At 48.3% G+C, this 25454-nt stretch overlaps 1 protein-coding gene across 8 annotated transcripts in view; it reads right to left on the bottom strand.

The window, feature by feature from the left end:
* Positions 1-2406: 2406 nt before the first annotated feature.
* The window catches only part of tanc2b (tetratricopeptide repeat, ankyrin repeat and coiled-coil containing 2b), a 172129-nt gene continuing 149081 nt past the window's right edge, over positions 2407-25454 (bottom strand). For 6 of the 8 annotated variants that reach the window (XM_036521352.1, XM_036521361.1, XM_036521334.1 and 3 more), the window contains 19 exons: positions 23794-23829; positions 22214-22495; positions 21493-21617; positions 20257-20488; positions 19629-19798; positions 18638-19245; positions 18282-18390; positions 17685-17807; positions 17206-17442; positions 16602-16787; positions 16282-16375; positions 14034-14167; positions 13538-13661; positions 12959-13134; positions 12456-12588; positions 8588-8679; positions 7272-7418; positions 6234-6334; positions 2407-5112 (listed from right to left, as the gene is read on the bottom strand). In XM_036521352.1, the coding sequence (XP_036377245.1) occupies positions 3000-5112; positions 6234-6334; positions 7272-7418; positions 8588-8679; positions 12456-12588; positions 12959-13134; positions 13538-13661; positions 14034-14167; positions 16282-16375; positions 16602-16787; positions 17206-17442; positions 17685-17807; positions 18282-18390; positions 18638-19245; positions 19629-19798; positions 20257-20488; positions 21493-21617; positions 22214-22495; positions 23794-23829 (5222 nt within the window). In that variant the 3' untranslated portion in view covers positions 2407-2999. Of the gene's footprint in view, positions 5113-6233; positions 6335-7271; positions 7419-8587; positions 8680-10955; positions 10986-12455; positions 12589-12958; positions 13135-13537; positions 13662-14033; positions 14168-16281; positions 16376-16601; positions 16788-17205; positions 17443-17684; positions 17808-18281; positions 18391-18637; positions 19246-19628; positions 19799-20256; positions 20489-21492; positions 21618-22213; positions 22496-23793; positions 23830-25454 lie in introns of all 8 variants that reach the window. The other 2 variants (XM_036521326.1, XM_036521343.1) reach the window with 2 other exon arrangements.

Below are 25454 nucleotides of genomic sequence, written 5' to 3' on the forward strand. Positions count from 1 at the left end.
CATATTTGCTCTTATTACACTTCAGGAGAAGTTTAGGCAGCTCTCTCTTCAGGCATAAGTCACTGGGTATCTATGCTTTCTGTTACAGGTGGAAGAATGCATCCGATCAGTGTGCTTCCTCATATTTACCATGCCAACAGGTGTCATGTGCCTCTAACGAGGAAGAGCAGGGCTATTTGACTATGCTATGCTTCTAGTTGCCTTTTACTAGCACCCACCTGACTTATCACCCCTCAACTTCTCTCACAGTACAACAGAAATTATTAGTAATTCATCAGTGAATGTATAGACTGTCGGCTTCAGGCACCACAAAACAGGCCAAATCATACTCACATACAGTAGGACAGGCTTCAAAACAGGGGGAGGGAAAGCTATGATTTTTCCACAGATGGCTTCAGATATGAGATTTCTTGGTCTGTACAGTACAGACCAGCTCAGTAATGCAGGGTAGTGGAAATGAGCATCGGAAGATATCAAATAACAGAGAAGTCAATGAAGAGAAACATTTTCACAGCTGTTTTAAAACTAGCAGCCTCATAATCATAATCTTATAGGCTATGTCATGTCACCATGAGATAAGTCCGTGACAGCAGGGCAAGGGACATTCAGATATACCTCATCATCTCATAGGACAATGAGGGTCTGACCTGAATAAAAGCAGATGCACCAACCCATAAGGCTAAGTGATTCCTACACCTGGCGTGCAAGTTCATTCCTACTGCAGTAATGCTTTATCTGTGAGAAACATCGGTACCTCACCGATGCTAAATAACGAACACTCAAGCTGCTTCTTGTGCAATTTCTTTACTGCCAAAAACAGTGTTTGATTTATAAATACAGAAGTAAAAAGCGAAGTCCATGGAAGGATAACTCTCCTGCAAATGTCTACCTATTCCTCATCTAGGTTGTTAGCTACCTGCCCACCTTGTAGGCTTAGACTCCTGAGAAGGTAGATGGGATTAATGGGTCCAACTCATACTGGATGATGTAGTTCTAATACTGTACAAAGAAATACAATTCCCAATTATGACCCTCGTTGGCCTTGGCGGTAGTGGTGTATGTTAAGGAAATGAGAAAATGCCATAGGGCTGCTTGGGGGGAGAGGGGATCTTCTGGCCAGTATGTACAGCAGACAGTTTGTGCTATAAAGGCAACACAGCATAATTTTTAAAACACTTTGTTTGCTCTTTTAAATTATTATTATTATTCATTTATTTGCTTGGAAATTAAAAATCCCACAAAAAGACAAAGTGATATTAATAAGGACACCTACTCACAAAGATTATCCAGTACTGTCTTTCGAGAAGACCAACCCCCACCAAAAAAAAACCATCCAAAATAATAGCAATCATAATAATAACTGAAGAACCATAAAGTGCACCCTTATGTAAGAACTTCACAGGCAATTAGTGCAGAAATCTTAAAATAAAGCAATAAGAAAAAATTACAAATCAAACAAACAACAAGGGCTCTCTCAAGATCAAGGTCTTTCCCGTGGTCTGTTTCCTGCTTCTGGTAATAGCTTTTCATTGCTAATGAAAACTTCATATTACTGTCATCTTCTCATCACATTCCGCAAGTGCGAGAGGGGGACAAATCCACACTTTGGTACTCAAGATGTCCTGAAGATGTTTGGGTCTGGACATGAGGGATCTTGTATTAATCTGCAGCGAATGAAATAGTGCTACAGGTGGCAGAAATAAAAACTTCTTCAGCAATGCGTAGCCAGAATATGTACAATAAACATTCTGGGTAAAGTATTTTTATTTCTCCCAAGATCAAGAGGGGGATTCAATGCACCAATAGCTTTGTGGTTCAGTGTACCAGGATCAATTGTGGTTCAAGATCCTGTATAATTCCAAACAGATCATGTCCATTTTGACGTGGTCACTGTCAGGAGAGTATATATGATTACATTATTACTATCTCTTTCATTTGGTGGGAAGAAAAAAGTGAACAATGTCATGACTGTATGAAGCCACATATGATGCAAAATGCAAGGAGTTGTATATTGATTAGTTACCATGCATTAGACTGCAAAATATGTCAAACCAGCCTTGGTTGACACAAGGCTATGTACAACTATGGTGCAACCTTTACACTCTTAATAAGTTAACAAAGTAATTCAAAGTCTGTAAATGTCCCCCTTGTATTTAAAGCCAGTTACTTGTGACTTGTGAAACAATATAGTTAAAAAAACACAAAATCAAACCAAAATACAATCAAAACAAAAAAGTATGTATATATTTATATACAGTATATATAACTTAAAATTATAAATATTCATTTTTTTCCTCATCTAAGTACAGGTTTGTTGTAAGTTATCTTTTTGTTACATTTACAGTATAGAACATACCAATCTCTTAAAGTACAGAAGATAGCAATCTCATATGAGAGCAAGCTTTTTTTCTGTATTTTAAGGAGAAGGGATGGACTGAGAGTTTATCTTCCACAGATAAGTGATGGGGCCTCAGCGACAAGACGGGACATGCTGGGGTGGGGTGGGGGGCACAAGCCCCACCAGAGGAGGAGAGGCTCCTGTGCTCTACAGCATCTCCCGAGATCGAGTGCACTGTTGATTCATTCTGTGTGTGATGTTTAATGCAGCCCCTCTCACTGCTTCAGATCACACTTTACCTTTACATCCACATCCCGTTACCTTGCTTTCTAAAGAAAAAAAAAGAACCACCTTTAAGGAGAAAGCAATGTCTGAAATATTGCGCACTTCAAATACTCTTGCTTTATGAGTAACCTTTTCCCAGGGCTTCTAAACAGTTATGTGCAAATCTGAGCTTGCACGGAATACAGGGAGTTGTATTCTGCATTTACCAGATGTGGTCTGTATAAGGTTGCTTGAGGCTGTGGTGGTAACCACTTTATCCTGTATCCCTACAGCATCAGTGACGGGTGTGCACCTGTTAATGGTTAATGTAACAATCACACTGAGGAGTACACAGCTCAGCAGCCTCTCCCCCTCGCCCTCCTCAATCCCAGTTCTCTTACACATTCGACTCCACGAAAGGTCTCTTTGGTTTGATGGGTGAGGTGGGGCCCTGCCTGGAGTCACGCGAGAGCTGCCGGTACATGTTGTCCTGGTAGGCTTGGGCCACCGGCAGTGTCCGTGCCACCTTCACATCGGGGTAGGTCGGCACCTGGCTCACCCTCTCCAGGATGTCGCCCCGAGAGCCGTTGGCCAGCTTGCCCAGAGAGGACGGCTGCGGCTGGCTGTAGTAGTCGTCCTCCAGGAGGTGCCCGTTCTGGGCGTTATTGGTCTTGTTGTAGTAGGCGATGTTGCCCAGCGAGGTGGGCGGGCTGTAGGAGGTGCCCCCACCCCCCTGCTGTGCCAGGTTCCCCGGGGAGGTGGGGCTAGTGATGACCGTGTCCAGGGAGGACACGGCCCACGGCCGCGAAGGCTGGTGCAGGTACTGCTGAGTCCGCGCCGTCTTGTCGATGATGCCCATGAAGGGCGTGGTCCGCGAGCGGGTGGTCTCCCCTTGGTACGCCCCGCCGCCCCTGCCGTCGCCCCCCTGGGAGGGTGAGACAGGCGAGAGGTCGTCGCATTGGCGCTCGTAGGCGGGCTGGAGCGGGATCTCCATCTGCTGGATGGAGGCGGAGGGCCGGAAGCCCGGGGCCAGGTTGCAGGCGGAGCCCGTGGAGAGGCTGTTGCTGGAGGGGGAGAAGCGCAGGCCCACGCTCTGGGAGTGGATGAGGGGCCGCGGGGTGGGCGGGTGCTGCTTGATCTCGCCCGTGTTGGCGCTGACGGGCCGGCGCACCAGGTGGGGGATCTCAGGCGAGCCCAGCTGGCACTGGGGCAGCGCGGCGGCGGCGGCGCGCTCCAGCTCGTGCTTGGAGACGGGGTAATAGGCGGCCGACTGGCTGCGGCTGATCTGCGGGGTCTGGCTGTAGCGCATGCCCCCCGGGCCCCCGCTGGTGGCGCGGTACGCTGACGAGGGCCGCTGAGGGAGCTCGTCCTTGGACAGGCCGGGCTCCACGCCCCCGCCCCGGCCCCCGTGCTGACACAAGGCCCCCGCGCTCAGGCTGGCCTGCACCTGCGCCATGGGCCGCCCATCCAGCGAGGGCTGGTACACCAGCCGGCTCTCCACATCCACTGAGCCACCCTGGTAGCGGCTGCTAATCGGGTGGGCCATCTGGCCGTAGGTGCTGCTGCCCAGGACGGCGCTGGAGTGCACCGCCGAGCTGGGCTGGTTGGTGCGCACAATCTGGGCCATGGCGGGCTGTAGCCGGAGGCCCGGCTGCTGGTGGTGCTGGGAGGACTGCGAGGGCTGGGAGGTCAGCTGGAAGGAGCGCTGGCTGCTCATCTTGGACAGCGGGGACTTCGGCCGGCCGGGGAGCTGCTCCTGCTGGTAGCGCACTGGGGAACCCGACTGCGAGCGGTACATGCACACAGTCTCCACAGGGGGGCTGGCTCTGTACTGGGGGGCCCGGCGCAGCGGGGAGGGAGGGGGGCTCTGATAGTCCTTCCCCTGGCCTCCTCCGCTGCCTCCTCCTCCCCCTCCTCCTCCTCCTCCTCCTCCGCTGCCCAGGGGCGGGGGGCTGAAGCGGTAGGAGGAGACCTGGTGCGCGGGAGAGGTTTGCGGGGGGCTGGGCCGGAAGTGAGAGTTCTGGTGTGTGGGGGACAGAGACGGCGAGGTGGACTGGTAGCTCTGCCGGGTTGGGGAGGACATGGAAGTGGGGCTGGGGCGGAAGTCGAAGGCCTGACCCAGCGGCGAGCCTCCGGAGAGGTAGGCGGAGTCGCGGTGGGCTGGGGAAGGCGGGGGGCTCTGGATGATGGGCAGGCTTGCCGGGCTGGGCCGGGAGTCAGGCGGCAGGCCGATAGACACCGCCTCCAGCTCCTGCTCCAGGTAGTCCTCGTCCTCAAACAGATCCTGCACGGGCTCCATGTCCTCCAGCCGGGGCTCCGGCGGCGGGGGCGGCTCCTCGGTGGGGGGCGGGGGAGGAGGCGGGGACGGGGGAGGCTCCATCTCCTCCTGCGGTGGCTGGGTGACCTGCCGACACTCCTCCTCCACCCTCTGCAGGAGGCGCTGGATCTCCCGGTTGTTGGGGCACTGCTTGATGGCTTCATTCAGGTCCTCCAGGGCTTCCTGGAACTGCCTGCAGAGACAGTGAGAGAGGTGGGTGAGCGAAGCTTCCGGAGGGTATGATTTAAAACCTGCATGGCCATATACAACCCAAACTCCTTTAGAATGGGCTGCACTTGCCCCAGTGCTGTCTTTGTATTCAGATGTATACATGAGGTGGTACATCATTTCTTGTGCCACATTCCCACCTCACATGAACTCAAAATATTTATTTAATATAAATAAATAAACAAAAATAAATAATACAAAAACATAGTAAAAACTGGTCAGAACTCACTAATCACTCACTGCTCAGTACTCAGTAATCAAATCAGCAAAGACTCATGTTTCTGAATCCACATATTTTCTCATTAACATAACTTTCAAACCTCCATCTGAGTATAAAATATGAAATATGTGGAAAATTTAGTTGTGTTTCGGTAAGTGCATCCATGAGTGAACTGATTCTTAAACGGTGCACATCTACAGTTTATATATACAAGTGAGTAAGTCAGGTCACTATAAAAAATAAGTGAAATGTTACCACAATACACAACAAGTGTTTATGTCCTCATGACTGGGGTGCAAGACTTTACTAACCACAGATTACACTGACGTGAGGGTTAAAAAGCCACAATAGCAAAACAATAGAACGGAAGGAAAAGGGAGGCTCCAGGGCTTACATTCTACATTTTCCTGACAACAATGAATCCAAACAGGGAAAAAGATGACAGTGCATGATACGCACATCAGAAATGAGTACAAGCTCATCTGAAAAAAGGAAACCAGTCACTTCTCACCACAAATTATCTGGCCACACAGCAAGCAAATGGAATTTTGGGAACTGCAGCACAACTTAAGCGTGACGCAGGCAAAGGACCTAGATGATGAGGTCATGATGAAATTCTGGTCAGGCGAGTCGTAATGCAGACATATTAAATAATCTTTTGTACAGTGTGTGGGAGTATTGCTACCGAAATAAACAAAATGAATGGTGCTAGTTCTTCACAGAGCCTGGGAGTGATGCGGTGTGAATGTGCTATCAGGTAGCAGTGTGACATGTCCTGACTGATGCCCCATGGTTACTACTGGAAACAGAACAGCGTGCGTGCCTGCGCTGGGTCCTGCTGCCTGTCTCTCTGCCCTTCTCCCTACCTGCTGCTGCGCTTGGCGCGGGCTCTGGCGTAGTAGGCCTCGTATGAGTTTGGTTTCAGCTCTAGCGCCTTGGTGGCGAACTCCTCCGCCATTCCAAAATCCTGCAAGAAACAAGTCGACAGTTATATACTGAGTCAATATGGATGAGGAGGACATGTCAATGCACAGCAATCCCAGCTATACACAGTCAAAATGTGCCACATATAGAACACTGCAGATGCTATACTACAGATTACTGAACAGGGAGACCACCATTGGCATGAACTTTCTCTCTCTGTCTCTTACACTGCAACACACACGTAAAGTCACATACACATGCACACACACACACACAGACATAAACACATTCATACATGTGCACATATCCACACATGCACAAGGGCCCACATACAGACAAACAAACACGCACAGCCATACACACCACCAACACACAGAATCGAATCACTCTGTCTGTCCCTGCCTCGCTACTAATACAACCTCTGACTCTCCAGGAGCACCCTCACTTCCCAACAACATCACCCACATAAACACATACAAACAAAACATCAGACACAAACAGCAAATGGGTATGTGATCTCAGACTGATGAAGCCTGGCCACGTCCGATAAATTCCAGTCTGGCTGAACTGACTTAAAACTCAATAGCAACTTGTTAGGCATATGATTACAGGATGTTACCAAATTTGTACCACCTCCTTCATGTTTAGAAAAAGCTTCTGCATAGTTATGACAGCTATGATGTGGTAGGATATGATCCAGCAGAGTTAGGGATTTTTCACCTGCAATATAGTGCACTTATTAACTCACTCATATGGAGGAAAACCTCACACTTCGACAAGGTAACCACACAGTGGCTAACATTAAATCCAGCAGAGATCCTTATTGCTCACATTCAACAAAAAAGACAGTTCTGTCGGTGAAATTATTTTAACTGTAGTCTCATGTAAACGGCAGTTGCTAAGGGACACAGTTAGTGGCCTATTGCCCAGGGCGGATACTGAAGGGCAGTTAGTGCAGACTGTGCTGCATATGGACTCACGTTCATTTTTCTGCGGCAGCGGGACAGGTTGAGTAGCAGGGACACCTTGAGCTCGCGGAAGGTCTTTAGATCCTCACTGAACCCCTCACGGGGGAACTTCTTCAGGGCGTACTGGTAGCGCTGGGCCGCCTCCTTCACCTTCCCTTTCTGCCAGAGGAAATTTCATACATACATAAACAGACACACACACAAAGAAAGACAGTGTGGTGGGTGAGGGGAAAGTTTTTACCAGCTTTAAAATGCCTAAAATATCATTCTAAAAGTTGTGAGAAACGTTTTAGATATGATTAGAAGATGCACCCTGAAAGGAGGATGTTGCACTTTAGTTATTGGAAAGTAGATTCTCTAACATAATCTGTGTAACAATGTAGTTAGTATCAGAGAATGGGATATTATTTGTCGTCATTTCTGTCTTTTTATAAGGGTTAGACAACTTGCTAAACCCTATCTGCAATACCTGTAGGGCACATTATAATGTTACTTAGTGATACTTTATTAAAGAGAGAATACAGAAGGCTCTAAAGACAACAAGTAACATTGATTCCACCTGAAACGTATGTCTTATTGTTTGTTTGGGGGAGTGTATTTATATGTGAACACACACATTAACATATATGTGTGTCTACATTTGTGAATGAGGTCATACAAACATAATTACCACAGAACGCAAGGTAAGGCTTCACTATCCTTGAAATGGACTAACAGCAACTTCAGTATAAACTTTATCTGGACCACTACACGAACATGTGTGACCCTAACTATATATGACTACATGGCCGATGCAAAATGTTTCATATTTTCTGTGTCCGAGTATCAACTTAAATGCAATGACTGGTTTCTACCAGTAGATGTCAGAAGTGCTACGTTTCTGAGAGGAGGGTGCTCTTATGCACTACTGGTAACTGGAGGGGAACGCCCAGTTTTATCTTCGCAGTAACATTGCGACAGAGTCCACACAGCGACTGTAACCAAACACAGCAGGCAAGGATACTGTCCTAGAGAGACCGCACCCCTGAGACGGTATTGTGTTTAGTCTCATAATCAGGACCATATAGAAAGGATTAATGTACAATACCGTATATAGGTGTATTGTTCGCATTTTCAGGGGGAAAAAAAAGCTGGAACAGTCCAGTGTTTCTGAATTCATATGCTCAGAGGAAGATTTTAGAATTGCATATTGTATATATCAATATTACAAAATTCATGCAGTTGTGGCTCATTCTCACACAAGTGTTTTCCTTTGTTTTTCTTTCTGCACTCTGCAAAGAAGGTAAACATGGTCAGCTGTGAGAGTCTGCTCTAGGACTCTGGCTCACCTTATAGAAGCCGTCCCCTTCCTCTATCAGCTTGCTCAACAGGATTATCATGATGTCGGGCTTAGAGGTGGCCATCGCCCATGTTGCTGGACCTGTGGTGTACAGGATGCATGATGGGTAAAAAAAAACAGTGAGAGAAAGAGAGAAAGGGAGAGAGAACAAGGACAAATGCAGGGTGCCTTGGAGTGTCTTGGTGAGAAAGACAACAGAACTACAAAGAAGATGCAAAGAAAATCACAACAACAACAAATAAAGTGGGATGAAGAAGAGGCCAGCAACTGCTGCAGAGAAATGTGCTTTCATACTTCCTCTGACCCAGGATCAGTCAGGGCCAAAACCCTCTCTGCTCACTACCAGGCTTCCTCTGACCTGGGATTAGTCAGAACCAAAACCCTCTCTGCTCACTACCAGGCTTCCTCTGACCTGGGATTAGTCAGAACCAAAACCCTCTCTGCTCACTACCAGGCTTCCTCTGACCTGGGATTAGTCAGAACCAAAACCCTCTCTGCTCACTACCAGGCTTCCTCTGACCTGGGATTAGTCAGAACCAAAACCCTCTCTGCTCACTACCAGCTCTGCAGTCAGAACTGCACACATCCAGGGTCACACTTTGTTAGCATCAGGCCATACAATTGGCCAGACAACGGAGAACAATGTCCCTCTTTCATCGACGGGTCCTCTAGGAGTGTTTTTGTAGTACGGCTGATGGGCAAAGATCAGGAAATCACTGCCGTCTGTGGAAATGGAGTGCTGGATGAAGCGTATGGCAGCATCTACTTTTCAAACTCGATGCAAATCCATACTGCTGCCAGGCCACTCACATCACAGCATTCCTCCACTATGTAGCCTGCCTGGTGTCACCAGCGGATCTGTGTTTCACAGCTGTGCCGTTCCAGACTGGTGATTTTCTTAAGGCCGTCTGTGCTGCTGTTTGCATCGAGGGGCTGGTTCTGCCGTAGCACTTAAACAGGATGACTCATGCCTCCAACAGGGACGGAATTTGCTCTTTCAACTAAATTGCGACCATTTGAGACCTTTCTCATAACTTGCAATGTTAAGGGCAGTTTACAATGATTTGAAAGTCTGGGGCAAATGGCTTCAAAATGTAAGCCACCCTTTTAACATATTCAGGATCACTTCATCCCCAAATGGTTTTACATGTAAAATATAACCCGCTTAACGATATCAGGTAACAGTGCTATGTCACTGGAGAGGCAAGCTTTGAATTCTGCATGACAATTCAGATGCTGAGTGCAGCTACTGTTTGTTTCGGTCTTTGGATGCAGGGGGTATTTAACAGGTTCTAAGTTAAAGTTCAAACTGTGGCATGGGAAAGCAGCTGTAGCCCCAACCACAAACCAGCAATCAAATGTATTCTAGCCTGTTAACATGAAATTCCTCCATCAATTATGCAGTTAATGGCAGCAGTAAATGCATAGTCCACATATTCAGTGCAGCACACATAGGTCTATGATTTTCATCTAGACAGCGCTGGTTTTATCATAGGGTGGGTGTGGCATTAAAGAATTTCTTTCGAGGAGTCCCCATTGCATACTACACAATGACAAACTGCACGACCTCACTACAGATATACCACAAAAGCAGTTTGGCTAGTTTCAATATTGTCAGCAGTAAGCCTGCTCTGATAAATTAGTACCTTCCCAAGGGAGGTTATGAAACCTAGTATAATTAAGTTACTTATACAACTGAAACTTTTTCCATCAGAAAGGGTAATAAATTCAACCACTCATTTCAAAATGTGATGCCTCTGCAAAGGTCTGAAACAACATTCCGGTGACATCGATGTTACAGCATCTCTTGAAGAGCTGCCATCTGTTCCTTTTTTAAGGGGTATGTTATGTGCACCATTCTCTGCAACGGTGATTCTTGACGGATGATTACAGTGACATAGAAGAGAGAATGAGGAGGGGTCCTTGCTGGAGGAGGGCCTTGGCTGGGCAGCAAGCAAGCAAGACACAGTGGGTTGTGAAGTTGAGACAGGTCGCTTCAGCTGAACTGTCAGTCATGTGTGCCCCAGGTACTGGCTGTGAAAGACCAATGTGCACTGTGCAAACTGTGCACAACAGTCCAAACAGGTCAAGGATAAATCTACTTTGTGTAGCTCTAGGAGCAGACAAGTCTGATTCCACTGAGTTTTGATAGGGCTGGGATTGATTTTAAACCTGAACAAACTTCAGTGCCTATACCCGGGGAGGGTCTGGTCAGTTTTTGGATAATGCGTTTGTCTGCTATGCCTGCCTGACTTTGTGATGTAACACAACACGGAGAGGGAAGAGGGAGAGCGAGCGAGAAAAAGAGAGCTGTCAAAATGCCTGGTAGGGTGAGACGCCGACAGCCTTGGGTTTACCTCGGGGCCGACTGGGCAGCGTCTGACATCCTGGTACCGGAGTGAGAGGCAGGGCCAGGGGAGGAAGGGGCGGAGTCATGAGCAAGGGAGTGAGGGGTGGGGGAGCAACGTGGCAAGAATAACCAAATGAGACGGAGAGAAGGTGTGTGTGAGAGAGAGAGAGGTGAAGGAGGAGAAGGGATGAGGAAAGGAACACAAAAAGAAGCAGCCGTGAGAAGCAGTGCAAAGTGCTTCAGCGGAAAGAAAAGAGAAAAAGAAAAAACAACAACAGCACCAACAACACTCTGCTTCCCAACAACAACCAGAGAGGAGAAAAGAAGAGTGGCAGCAACGGTAGGAGGAACACAAATCAGAGCTGTGGAGAGAGCAAAGAGAGGCAGCACATCGCAGCGGGAGGGGAGAGAGCAGGGGCAGCTGGAGGGGTCCCGCACCCCCATCTGTGGAGAAGATAGGGGGCGACAGAGAGGCACTGACCAGGGGGACTCGGCTGTGGTTCAAGGTGGAGAATTTAGGCCCTCTCATTTCGGCTTGGGGGGAACTGGAATTCCCTCTTTAATTGTGTCTCAGAGTCCCCCAGGTACATCTGAGCATGTCTGGAGCACCAGGAGTGCTGGTGAGTGCATCAAATAATGATCAAAGCCACCTGCGGAGGTACTGAGCACTGCTGAAAGGGAGACCACCCCCATGAGATTTTTTTTATTAACTTTCACCCCCCACCCCTCAGTGCTTCTTGGAATCATATGCCCAACGGCATGCTGGGATTCCGCATTATAAACAGTTCACTTGCACTCTGTATGACACATCTGTACCACTTAAGACAGTGACTTGCAATCACAGAATATTTTGTTTGAAGTGCCTGAAACGAAGCTGAATTATGAAGAGTACAAAAAGCCACATGATACTTTTCAGGACTTTAACTAGATGTCTCCTCTAGATAATGGGCAATCAGAAGAGGAATCAGTGGGAGTCAGCTACTCCGCCTTGTCATTTATAGGCAGATCAGATCTGTTATCTGTGCTCATTGACACGATTCACTTCCCAGCCCTGTGGGGGGGAGCGCCACTATTTGCCCCGCCAAGCTCAACATGGCCTATTCCTAGGAGACACAAACTCCTGGTGCAATGAGAGTTTAAGTCAACAGCTCCTGCACTGGCTTCAATTCCACAACAGCAGAGGGCTTTCATCTAGCGACCAGTTCCAGAGGCGGCCTTGTTTTCTTGCTCTAGAGTTACTGGCAGAACTGTTCCCCTTTGTTTAGTTTCTGGTGTGGGTTGTGGATTCTGAGGGTGGCCCTTTGCCCGCTTGCCATCAGATCAGAGTGATACTGAAGCGTGTGCAAGTAATTATGTCACGCTGCGTGGTTCTTATGAATTCAACTGCACAGAGGATGCCCCAGTGATATTGCGCCCGGTGAAGCTAATAATCCTATGTGCTGGCTGGCCTGGTCTGTCGAACTGTGTGTGGCTGTCGGTCCGTCGGTGGGTTACAGCTATCTCCTACCTATCTTGGCTCCTTTCTTGAGCAGAGCCACCACCACGGAGGTGTTGCGGCACCCCACTGCCCGGTCCAGGGGACGCATGCCACTGTAGTCCACGTGCTCAATCATTGCTCCGTGATCCACCAGGAACTGGACCTGGAGGTGTGCAGAGAGCAAGAGAGAGAAAGGAGAGAGAAGTGATGAGAGAAAGGGGGGAGTGAGGGAGAGAGAGAGAGAAGATAGTGGATGATAGAAGCAGAAAGATAAAATGTGGAAAATAGTAAAAATAAAAAAAGACAAAGAAAGAAATGCGTGTCCATACTTTTGACTGGTACTGTACCTCTATCTGATCATCATAAAAAGCGGAATATGATATCGTATAAGTGAACTGTGCACAACATTGGGTGTATATCTGTTCTCTTGCTATCATCAAAAGGGAAAGACAGCATTTCCTGTGTATCCACGTAATCAGCAATAGGTTGTTTGTGACTGAAAATGTATTGTGTCTGAGTTGGTTACCACTTACCACCTCTGCATCTCCATAGAAGGCGGCCAGGTCGAGGGGTGTGCGGCCGTTCTTGTCGGCGTGGTCGGTGGCCGCTCCCCTCTCCACCAGGGAGCGCACCACGGGCAGGTGGCCTTTGAGACACGCCCAGCTCAACGCTGTTAGCCCCTCTTTGTCCATCAGAGACAGAGACGCACCTGAGGGGTGGGGGAGGGGACAGCGGTCACCCCGTGTGGGTGTACAATGCACTCATCCACCAACCCCTGCCTCTCACTCTGCTCACACTTCCTACAGTAACTTAACAATGATACTGCTCGAGTTGAATGGCTGTTTCATGTGTCATACCAAAACTAGGACAAATTTTGATCAAGTCAATAAAGCGCTTCTTAGTTGAACTAACATCCACCCAGACAGAGAATGCCTGTGATAACTGGGAGGTCTGTAAGAGCATACCTGTTTGTACATTAAATTGAACGGAAGATCAGTCAGGTTCAATATGTATGTGTGTGTGTGTGTGTGTGTGTGTGTGTGTGTGGTCCCATTGGTCGTTCGGAAGATCTTCATATAATACTGCAACAGGTTGATCCTGCGATCCCTCACCCTGTGCCAGCAGGAACTCCACTGTACCCAGGTGTCCCTCAGAGGCTGCCATCATCAGAGGGGTGCGGCCCTGCTTGTCTGCCATGTTGACGTCAGAGCCATGCGTGAGCAAGAGGTCCACAATCTGAGGAGAGACAGATGGGTGTGGGGATACAGCACAGCAACACAAGGTCAGTGTCACGAGAAGCATAACTGTCTTGTCTCTTCCGGTTTACTCACTGGCAAAAGGGAGAAGGAAAAAACTCTACATTGCTGAGTTAAACCTTTGAAGTACTTACAAGGATAATGATCACAATCAAATAATGTTCAAAAGCCAGCATTTGACTTTCTGTACACTGAGGAATTTACATTAGTAACTTACAGCCATTCTTGCAATTTGCACAAGTGCACAACAGATGCACAATAATACTTCACAATGATCGAAACCTTACAAACAAAATGGCACCAGCTGATATGAATCACTCTGCGTATTGGCATTTTTGCCCTAGTCACCCACCTGCCAGTGGCCCTGTCGAACAGCACTGAAGAGGGGGACGATCCCGCGGCGGTTGGGCTGTGCCACGGCCGCCCCCTGCTCCAGGAGCAGCCTGCAGACGTCCAGCTTGCCTCTCCCTGCTGCCGCGGTCAGAGCTGAGGAGAGGAGTTGAGTTCAGATCACGTGACCAATGATAGTGGCTACAGTGCATCCACACACTCAGCTCTATGTGGCAACTTCCTGGCATCTTAAAGAAAGACTTCACTCCAGGGAGGTTTGAGATGCACCAAGTTGTACTGCGGGTGAATGACATAAAACTCAACATCTAATGCTCACGTCCAAAGTCTGTCTATATTTCCATGTTACATTACCTTGGATGACATTACATATAAATATATGTGTCAGTCTCAACGCTGCTTTGTGAATGCAATGTGATGGAAGATTTCCACTGGAAAAGTAAAGATCATATTGCTAGACACTGAGAGTGGTACTTTAATTGGTACCATTTGGACCATTCATACATCTCCCCATACTGCCAAACACACTGTTACTGTCGATCTGAGGTAACACGGGTCCGCCAGAGGGACAGATGGAGTGCTGGGCCGATGGACCTGCATGGCATGGCAAGTCCCTTCATGACAGACTGTGACCTCTGAGGTGATGGGGGCATTGACTTTAAAGCGTGACCCCACACTTCAGTTTCAAGCAAAAGAAAACACAGATCATGACACAGTCCAAGCGGGGGAGAAGGGATCAACGGGGGGGGGGGGGGGGGGGGGGGGGCTGGAGCTGGAGCTGGAGCTGGAGTCCTCTCAGGCTCGCTCACTCTCTCATAGCATCATCATCCGCGGGCACGCTCTGGTGCAGCTCTCCTTTCTGTACTGCAGACATCTGCATAGTCTGCTTCTTCCAGCACAGGAGGCCTCCTGCAGCACTTTTGCGCAGACAGGCAGTTATAATTCAACCACCTACGCAAATCAAACACAGCGTACAGACAGAAAACCCTCGCGCGTACCCGGGGAGGCTGTAAAGCCAGTGCCCCTGTAGTGCCGGACATCACACAGTGCTGCTGCGGTGTCATCTGCAGCCCTAAAATGGTAGAGCACCCATGTGAGAATGTTTCTCATTAACTGGGTACAACACTCCTGAGCGGCCTTTAAGTGAAACTGTAATTGCTGTCGTGTGCTCTGATTCTCTCAGGATACAGACGTCATGATTCAGCTTAATGACCAAGTAACTTGATTCTCCTTGGCTTGTCCATATGGTATTGTGCTCGTCTGCAGGGTAACTTGATTCTCCTTCTCTAACTAGCAGACTGCACAGCAACAGCACAATCAATACCTCGAAGATGCCCTGAAGGTGCTTGCATGAAGACCCTACTACAGAGCACTAGTGCTCTAAGGAGAGGAGGGCTATGAGGAAGTACTTGTGATGATGAATGATCAGCACCAAAGGTCTGCGTCTCATTCCCCTCACACCTCCCTCACTGGCTGATTCAGAGGTGCCTGCTGTTAAATTGTGAGCAATTAAATTTTAAACCGGGACCATTTGTCTTCCTGCTTCCCAAGAATAAGGAAGAGAGGGGAACAGTAATGAGGGCATCAAGCAAGTAACTTCACCTCCTCCATCATTAAATTTGTGCAACGCCGAGGACACCAAGTGGGCACTGCCAGGCATGTAAGGGCATTCGTCTTCATCGTCATGTCTGCCACCGATGACAGGACATTTCCACCAGAAGGCTACCCAGGGTTTTGATGTCCCCTCAGAGAATGGCACTTCCTTGGTCTGGAAGGCATAATGGCTCTGCTGTAGCTCTGTGGATGGCAGTATGTTACAGTGTATGCATTCTTCGGCTGATACCTCCCAAAGTAGAGTGTTAGGTAGCCTAGGTTAAAGAAAGGCCAGAATGACACACATCTAGCAACTGATAACAACAATCTGTCAGAAAGTAGATAAATCAATAATAGGAAAAAACCCATCCAAATGTACTTTCTCCATTCAGAACGGCATTTCTAGTTTGTTTTCGCAAGAGAACCAGACAGATTGACAGGTTTCTACATTCTGCTCTTGTGATGTTCTCTACTGCGTGGGAATGCAGAGGACAAACCCAAGACTGCGCTGTTCTGGTATGAAAAGGCAGACTGAAAAATGAGTCCCGAATGACGCAGCTCAGAACGGTTGCTTTTTAGGCTCAATGACTGCCAGACCCTGGACACTGCAGCTAGACTGAGCTGCTAGCAGCCTTGCTCAGTAGCACAGAGCTCCATACCTGTTTCTCCCCACAGGGTGTCGAAGCTGTTGATCTGAGCACGCTCCACTTCCTCCTCGTCCTTCTCCGGCAGGTCCAGCAGGTAGGACACAATCTGGGGGAGAGACACACAGTCCAATCACAAAAGCGGACGAAATACAATGAAATACAAGCCAGACGATCAAGGCTAACCTCAGTGTAGCCCATGCTAATCATGTAATGGTGGACAGTCATGAGGCTAACCTCAGTGTAGCCCATGCTAACCGTGTGATGGTGGACAGTCTGCTAACCTCAGTGTTGCCCATGCTAATGATGTAGCCGTGGGCAGCTGTGTTACCTACCTCGGTGTAGCCCATGCTGGCCGCGGCGATGAGAGCCTGCTGGACAGCGTGGCTCTTGCTGAAGACGCCCTGCTGCTGGCCGCCCATGGTCCAGTCACACTGGATGAGGAACTTCACCACCTCCATGTGTCCCCTGAGGGCCGCGTGCACCAGTGCACATTGGCCGTTCTTATCCAGATGATCCACCTGCCCGCAAAAGCACAGTCACAACGGCACTCACATACACACCCGCACGCATATACACTCACAGCTGAAACTCCATATGCATAGCCTTCTCCCATTTTTTTCTCCACAAGTTACTACCGCAGTGTCCTAAAGAGAAAGCCCCACTATTCCGAAAAGATCACAGATCACTCATGATCCACAGAAAGGTGAAAAATCAAAGAAAAAAAATGACTATATTGGACTATCATTTCTTTACAGGTGAAAAATGATTGAGATGACAGAATATGACATATTTAAGTTAACATGCCTTTTCCCATGCGGATGCAGATTATACGCAATAAACAATAACGGCCACCACTCTCGCAATCTTTCCACAGCGTTCCAGCGATGCTGTCATAACGCTGAGATGGCACTATGTGAAAAGGAGCGGCGGGCTCACCTTGGCTCTCTTGCGACACAGGGTGGTGACAATAGGCAGGTGGCCAGCGGAGGCAGCGTAGCCCAGCGGGGTAAGGCCGCTCTCAGAGGCGGCTTCCACTGAGGCCCCGAACTCCAGCAGCAAGGACACGGTGTCCATGTAGCCCAGGTGGGCGTGAACACACAGGATGGGGGCGTTGTTCAGCACCTCTGTACGGTAGTTCACATTAGCCCCGCCCATCATCAGAAGCCGGCTCACCTGGAGAGAGGCAAGCCATGCTCATCACCTGGCAACAAGGACTAAATTTTCCATACTAACATTATCTAATAACTCAACATATTTAGCCTTTCAAAATATTTCACATGCTGCTATGACACCATATACATATAAAGTGGTTTGTTCAATGTTTTTGCTCAAACCATCTTAAGGAGCATATAGGGAGGCAGGAGAGACAGGTTACAATGGATCTGGTCTCACTGTTCTCATTATTGGAGCAGTACCTTGATGTTAGGTGTGTACAGATTCCGGAGTGAAGCCAGTGCAGTGGAAAGGCCTTCTGTGCTGTAGGACACCCACAGCCCTTGCAAGATGGATGAGGAAACCCCAACCTTCTTGCTTAGGCCCTTCAATGTGGGATAAAGTAGGGTGAGTAGCAACAAACAGACAGCCTGTCATTAACATACACCATGCAACTTCACAGCTGTAGCTGGTTATATGTGATAACTGGCCACATATTATATGACTGAACTGACTTGACATTTAAAGTACTTTAGTGGTGAGTGGTAGAGGCTAACTTTCTAGCTGCCATAAATGAGGTATAACTACAAATATATTGAAAAATGAATCCCTTCTAAGAATTTAAATTAATTTTGAAAATAGCGATTCAACTAGATCACAGTTAATAAAGGATCCAAGGATTGGTGCTAGATTAAAGTTAAATAACTGAAAAGTAATAATGTTTAATTAGGTTTAATGTCATATGCAACCCGATTAATAGATCATCCTTGACTTAATCTGGTCACAAAGCTCATTCCCATTGGTGAGATCACTAGCCCTTACTATGAGAGTTAGGTGAAAGCAAGTAGAGAGGGGTCTACCTTAAAGATGTGTGCTTTGAGGATGTGGTGGCCCAGCTCGATGGTCTGCTGCCGGTTCAGCTTTCCTTCCTGCCGTGAGAACCAGAAGGCCAGCAGCGTGTGGCCACTCCTGCGGTTTTGTGAGAGAGAGAAAGAGGCAGCAGCCATGAGTACCTGATGTAAACAGTAGGGATGGATGATTTCAGTAGCTGTTGCCTGCAGATACAGAGAACAGCATATACACTCTGACCTGCTCTTCTCAGAACCCCTTCTCCTGGCACTCCCATACACAGTACACCCTGACAGATAGGCTGCGTTCCCCGGAGCTGGCCCGTCGCTGAACCCCCGGCCGCCCAACCCGCTCCTGGCCATCTCACCTGGGGTCGCAGAGGAACTTGGTCTTCTCGCCCTCCTCCCTCCAGATGAGCCACTCCCGGAAGGAGGGGTGTACGAACATTCGTGTGCCGTCACGCCGCTTCACCAGGAACACGGCCAGGTTGTCCATGCGCTGCTGGAAGTCATCCCACTCCAGGGTGCTCTGCACGGAGCCAGCGTTGATGGCCTGGTGGATCTGCTCGTCCGTCAGCGGGTGCAGCGAGGCCACAGCCACGTTGAGCAGCGGCAGGGCCCGCTCGAAGGACGACTGCGTCGGGAAGCGCATGTTGCACTGGAGCAGGTACACCTCCGCCAGGTTGACCGGCACCACCTTGTAGCTGGAGCTCTTCAGCACCAGGTAGCCCTTCTCGATGAGGTCGAAGGTCAGCTTGAGGTACAGGTAGGAGCCCTGGCTGAGGGCCTTGAGGTGGGCGCTCAGCTTGCCGAAGGACGTGTTGTCCATCTTGCCGTTGAGAGAGATGTTGTTCTGGATCTCGGGGCTGCTGTGTATGCGGTGCAGTATGTAGCCCTGCAGGTCCTGGTCGATGGCCTCGTTCTCCTCCAGGCGGTCGAGCGAGATGTGGTGGAAGGGGAGGAGATTGGTGATTTCCTGCCCAGAAGAGAACGGAGAGGGAGCATGTGAAGAAAGGTAGGGGATGCAAAAATGGGATAGGGTCATCAGAGCTCATCTATGGAGGGACCACTTGAAGCTTCTGCTAGCAGTGCAAAATATACTAACCCCATTCTTAGTAAAACAATAAACCAGATAGCATGTATAAATGCCGCCCATAGGCATATGTAATGGCTTTAGCGCAATCAACACTAAAGACAGGGATCCATTTCGTTCTCAGAGACAATCTCTGAAAGCCTTTTCTCCTTCCATCATTATATAATGATATAATGATTATAAACTGGGGCATTGAAACTTAGGCACTGGAGCATGTGCTGGTGGAGCTGGAGTGGCCCAGTCAGACCATGGATTGCATCACCTACCTGCAGAGTGGTCCTGACAGTGACCACCAGCTTCAGCCAGGGGGGGAACTTGCTGATGGTTTTACTGAGGAAGGAAACGATGGTGTCCCCGTAGTCGGGTTTGTGAAACTCTGCCTCGTTGAGCCCGTCAATCAGGATGATGAGGTCTTCTTCGGTGGTGATCTTCCTCTCTAGGACAGAGAAAATATCTCATGTTTACATAAAACCACAATGTTTCAGGAGCAATTGATAAATAACAAAAGGTACAGGCCATGGGAACTTCCATTGATAGTAGATGTGTTCACACTCTACCTAACCCACTATTTATTCTACAGCAGATGACATAGTCTGCTTCAAGGAAGAGGTTTTCTGACCCTCTGAATGCAAGTAACCAAAAGGGAGCCAGACAGTCCACCACACTGCAGCCTCACAAGACCAAAATTACAAAAGGGAACCAAATGGAATCAAAAACTATCCATCACCATAATTTAAGAACATGGTAAAATCATGAAGATATTTTTCTTACATGCTGATGGGCACTGAGCAGAGGTACAGTGATAGGTTCTAACTGGAGGTTCAATGTTCTGTAACGTCTGCAGCACTGCCGGTGGCACCGCGCACGTGAGAAGGGTTAAAGAGCGGCTCTGACCTTTATAAAGGGCATCCAGGGGCTCCAGCACGCCCCTCCGGAAGGAGGCCAGGGGGTCCTGCACGCAGGAGCGCAGGCTGAGCATGCTCTGCAGGTGCGGCTCCCGCAGCAGCTGCTCGCGGTACGCCACGAGCTGCGGCGAGCGGCACAGCAGCGCCGCCACGTTGTGCACAAACTCCGGCACCAGGCAGGTGTAGGCGTTGTCCGCCTGGCAGTAATGGTACGCCACCACCTGGGGGCGGTAGAGAGGGGTGAGTAACAGTACAGGAAATCGTAGGCCAAGCGTTGAAGAAAAAGCAAGTGAAATTGCAGAGCAAACCTTTAAACCCAGTCATGCAGAGACCACACATTTAGAATGAGCCTACACATTCTCTGTTGATGTTCACAGATTAAGCTCTTAATGTGTCGGTCTTCTTAGATTGAATTTTCAGTGTGTGCAATTTGGAGCCATAAATGTGCCTAATGGTATTCAATAGATCAGGTTACAATCCCACAGTTTTATGTGCTAAATAAACATCACAACAGAACCAGAGGTCTAAATGTACTGTTGTAAAGCTTTAAGATCAATAATCCTTTAATACACTGGATGGGGACACGCTGAACTTTGCAAAAACAAAAAAAAAGGGAGCAATATGAAAGGACAGCGGGCCAATTTGGGACTGCAAACAGGTGTGAGTGTCCCTACGACTGAAAACTGCCACTGAGGTTGGTACCACTTCAGTGCCACAGTTTCCAAAGGGGGGGAAAACAGCGCTCATAATAGAATGCTAATTTCAGATGCCAAGGGACAGAGAACTTAAACAAAGGAAGCGGAGGAAAAAAGGGATTGGGCTCAATTATTAATGTGCAGAGTTAACAAGATCTAATAGCTTGGCTGGAAATTGCTTTCTGCAAGTATAAATATTTCATCAGGCTACCGTGCAAAGTTGTTTTTCTTTTAAATACATCTGCATAATGCAGCGGGGAGGGGCTGGGGGTGGGGGGCGGGGGTGCGGCTGCGGGGAGGCCCCGTGTGGTTGGAGGGAGGCTGCGTGATGCAGCTTGCTACTGACGCAGTGTCTCCAGGGACAAGGCCATGCTGTTCACTGTGAGCCGGGGCTCCCTGGGGCAAGCTGCAACGGCGTCGCTAAGTGCGCGTCTGATGACGTAAATCTCAAAGGGCGAGAGAGGGTGGGCGAGGGGAAGCAACCACAGAGTTTAGGGAGATAAGCGGTGGTGGGGGGTGGGGTGTACAACCTGGGATGCCAGCCGCCTCATGGCCTCCTCCTGGCGCCGCCTCATTTCGGGGGTCCCGGGACAGCTGCCCCCTCCCAGGGTGCCGTGGGAGGGTTGGGGTTGGCTGAGGGGCAGGCCCTCTCCATCTGAGAGGGACACACAGGCACAGCTGATCAAGCAAATGGGGAATGGACTTGTAATGATCTAAAGCTCACTCCATCTCCACCCTGCTGAAGCAAAACCCTAAAATCAAAGCACTGTCTGTGAAATGTGCTGTTTTCACAGCCTCCCGACTGCTCTGTATGCAGTATATAAATACTTCATCAGGAAGATACCAGAAACAATAACAATAACAGAAAACCTGCATATTTGTACTGTAATTTCATGGGTCAGTGGTGGTCATTCTGCTAAAACTGACAAAAACAACTTGGAAGTCAGATTCAAATTCATATTGTGACCCCCTATAAGAATTACTTATTCCAAAAACATATATTCTAAAACAAAAGGTTGTCAATGTTCATTTCCCATTGCAAATTTCACGGCTCGATCCGAGTGTCCACTGGGTTTATGAGAAAAAGATGCTACACCCCATATGAATATATGAAAAAAACCATACACATGAGAATGCTGCTGAGAAAACGTGGATTAATTAAACTGTGTCTTGTGAGATATCACAGCACATCACTGGTCGCACAGTAACACTGGACCCTCCCCACTCCCCAAACCATACGAGCAGACCTACGTTTGGGTGAAGCGTGGGGGCTGTCGGAGGCGATCTGCCGCATGCGGGTGCCGTGGCAACTGAGCGCCACCAGCCGTGAGATGATGGCGGTTTTTCCGTAGCCGATGTTGCCCACCACCACCACGCCGCGGTTCGTGCTGGAATCGGTGCTGCTTAGCTGGGTGTCTATCTCTTGGAAGAGCCAGTCGCGGCCGGTGAAGACTGAATCCATGGTGATGCTTGGCACCTCGAAAAGCAGGGGCTTGAGCGAGATGTCAGGGGGCCGGTAGGGGGCGAAGCGCACTGAGGTAGAAGGGTTAGAGAACATTGTGCATGGCTTTCATCCAGTGTTCTAACATTATAGGAAATCCCATTAATGCCACCCCAGAACTTTGATTTGAATAGTTACAAATCAGAATACATTAAGGTCCTCACATACAAGCAGACAAGGGTGAAGCTATCATCACAGTGCCCACTTAACAAAATACTTCATAGTTCTTTGATATTGATTATGTATGTTGTAAAATGCCTGTTACTTTAACAATGCTTTTCTTTGGCATTGCATGAAGAGGTAATGCCTGGAAATATTATGAAACGAACATGATAAAAACACATGTATGTATGTATTTTTTTCCGACATACATAATACTTCCAGGTATTACCCCTTCATGTAATGCCAAAGAAAAATATTGTGTGCCTCTGCTCATCCATGTCATAGAAAAACATTGTTGGAGTAACAGACATTATCAATGGACAACCATTACTGTTATTAGAGGTAATACTAACATTACTTTCACTGGCATAAATGTTCATTTTGAAATAGGGGCAATGCTGCTCCTGTGCAGCAGTATTTCTAATTCTCATCCCATGGCCATCCCTTCAAAATGAAACACTGACATTTAAGACTGGAACAATAAACAGCTGACTAAATAAACACACCACCTTTCCTGGAGGAGATATGTGCTGCTTTTTGATAAATGTGATGTTTTAATATGTTTGCCTAGTAAATAAAGGGTAATGCAATCAATCCGGTCTGCCTCTTCTGCTCTGAGCCCCGGTGCTGCCAGCGATAAGAGGGCATATTTAAATGCCCTTTGCAGATTGATGTCTCGGAGGTTTCGAAGTCAGGTCCTTTCTGAAATGATCTCCTATTATTTGCACCTGGGCTGGCTGTTTTTTTCCCCTGCACAGCCTGTCCTTGCCAGCAGGGTGAGCTAATCTTCAGAGCAAATCAGAGACCGATGTAACAGAATAGAGACACCCAGAATGTGCTTCTTTAAGCTTAGAATACAATGGAAAGTATGCTGATGTGTATTCCTCACGTGTGATCTCACTCCAGGGAAATTCAAACATGCTCATAATTGCCTAATGTAAGTTGATTAAGATCGCGTATGTGTGCAGTCAGAACCAGGAAGAGATTACAGATAAAATGTAATGAGTTATTATATATTAATATAACAAAAAGACACCCTTTTGTATGGAACTCGTGTTGGCTTGAGTAAGACAATGAAGGGGGGCAGCATAGTGTTGGGGGAGGGGGGATAGGAGTGGATAGCAGGGTTGCCAGGGGTTAGATATTAAGTAGAAGAAAAGCAACTTACGTGATTGGGATTGCCAGGCATGGATGTTAGTGGAAGCTGAGACAGACAGAATACATAAGCAAGAGAGAAGACACAGCGTGAAACGATGGGGAGAGGGAGCCGGGGACGGAGCCGGGTTTAAGTGCGTGTCGTCACACGGTGAAAGGAAGCAGAAGCGGGAGGAAGAGGAGGAAGCATAGCAGACTGTGGTGGTGGGGGAATGAGGGGGGGGTTTTTCTACAGCAGCAAAACTCCACAAAGCCCCCCCAACCCCCAAGCCCAAACCCCATCTCCCACCTCTCCCATCCCAATCTGGACCACCATTGTCTCCAATGTATTAGGACTCCAGAAATAACACTTCATTGTTCAGCTGTAGAGCTGATCATATATTCAAAGCAGTTCAACGACCAGCAATGCAACTCCAGCTCCAGGCCTTCTGCTGGCCAGTGGGAGACAGGGCTTATATTATATATGCATACTGGCCTTCCATCAATAACACGTGTCTAAATTGAGATACCATCAAATAGCATTCATGATGTTAGATACATTTTGCATATAAAGTCCTGGGGAAATGGATGCAGTAGCTGGTGTGTGTGTGTGTGTATGTGTGTGTGTGTGTGTGTGTGTGTGTGCGTGCACGCATTGGAGTGGGAGCTTGTTTTTCAGCTGCAGCGGCTGTTGTGATGAAAAGAATCACAGAGGTAATGAGCCACCACTCTATGCATTTCATTTTCAATGTGTAAAAAGTGCTGTTGCAAGCACTCTTGTCAGCACAGTTTCTAATAAAAAATCTGACAAAACGCGATTCAGTCCTCGGCTTGAGCACATCTGCAACAGACAGGAGCTGCAGTACTGCGTGAGCCTGGGTAAAATTCCCTCTGGTGCTTATTGATTTGGAGGTGAGATGGATAAACACGCTCGTCACCCACAGTGCAGACCCCGCACTTAAAGCAGTGTCACAACAGTGCCTTCCTGACAGCCCTCTTACATAACCATCCAAAACACACACAAGTCCATGAATACAGACACACACACACACACACACACACAAAAACACTCACACATAAACGTACACCTTAACATGCCCTACATGGTAGATGCTGAAAACACTGTCTTGGTGATTACGGCTTTTGCGATAGTCTTGCTCTGTTCTGAGTACTGCTGGCAGTGGAGCTGATGCTCCAGCCATTTAGGAGATGACACTGGATGAATGTGTCCGGTTTTAAGTTACCGTAGGTGATTTAGTTGACAGCGACACCATGAGAAAACTCTCAGGGGCAGTGGCAGCGCTACCAATAGCACCGCTTCTCACCCGCTTCACCTCATGGTGATCTGAACGCCTTGCTGTGTCTACAGGGAATACGTACACCCAGTCCAGAAGGCCACCTCACAGCACACTGGCTTCATTTGCAAAGAGCACGGACTGTACAGTCCAGCAGCCCGGTTCCACACACTGGTGAGGATCTCTCAAAATACAACACAACACGATGGAGCGATGGAGTGTTCCTCTCATGTTAAGAGAGCATTACATGGTCACGGGGGGGGGGGGGGGGGGGGGGGGGTGAGGGGGGTCAGTCTTGGGATTTGGGACTGCCCCTCGACAGGCTTTAGGAGGAATTGCACTGCTCACTCCTTACCCAGCCAGAGGCTTTAATTATTTACCAGGTGAGAATGACTCACAC

Source organism: Megalops cyprinoides, chromosome 1 (assembly GCF_013368585.1).
Source record: "Megalops cyprinoides isolate fMegCyp1 chromosome 1, fMegCyp1.pri, whole genome shotgun sequence".
Lineage (NCBI taxonomy): Eukaryota > Metazoa > Chordata > Actinopteri > Elopiformes > Megalopidae > Megalops > Megalops cyprinoides.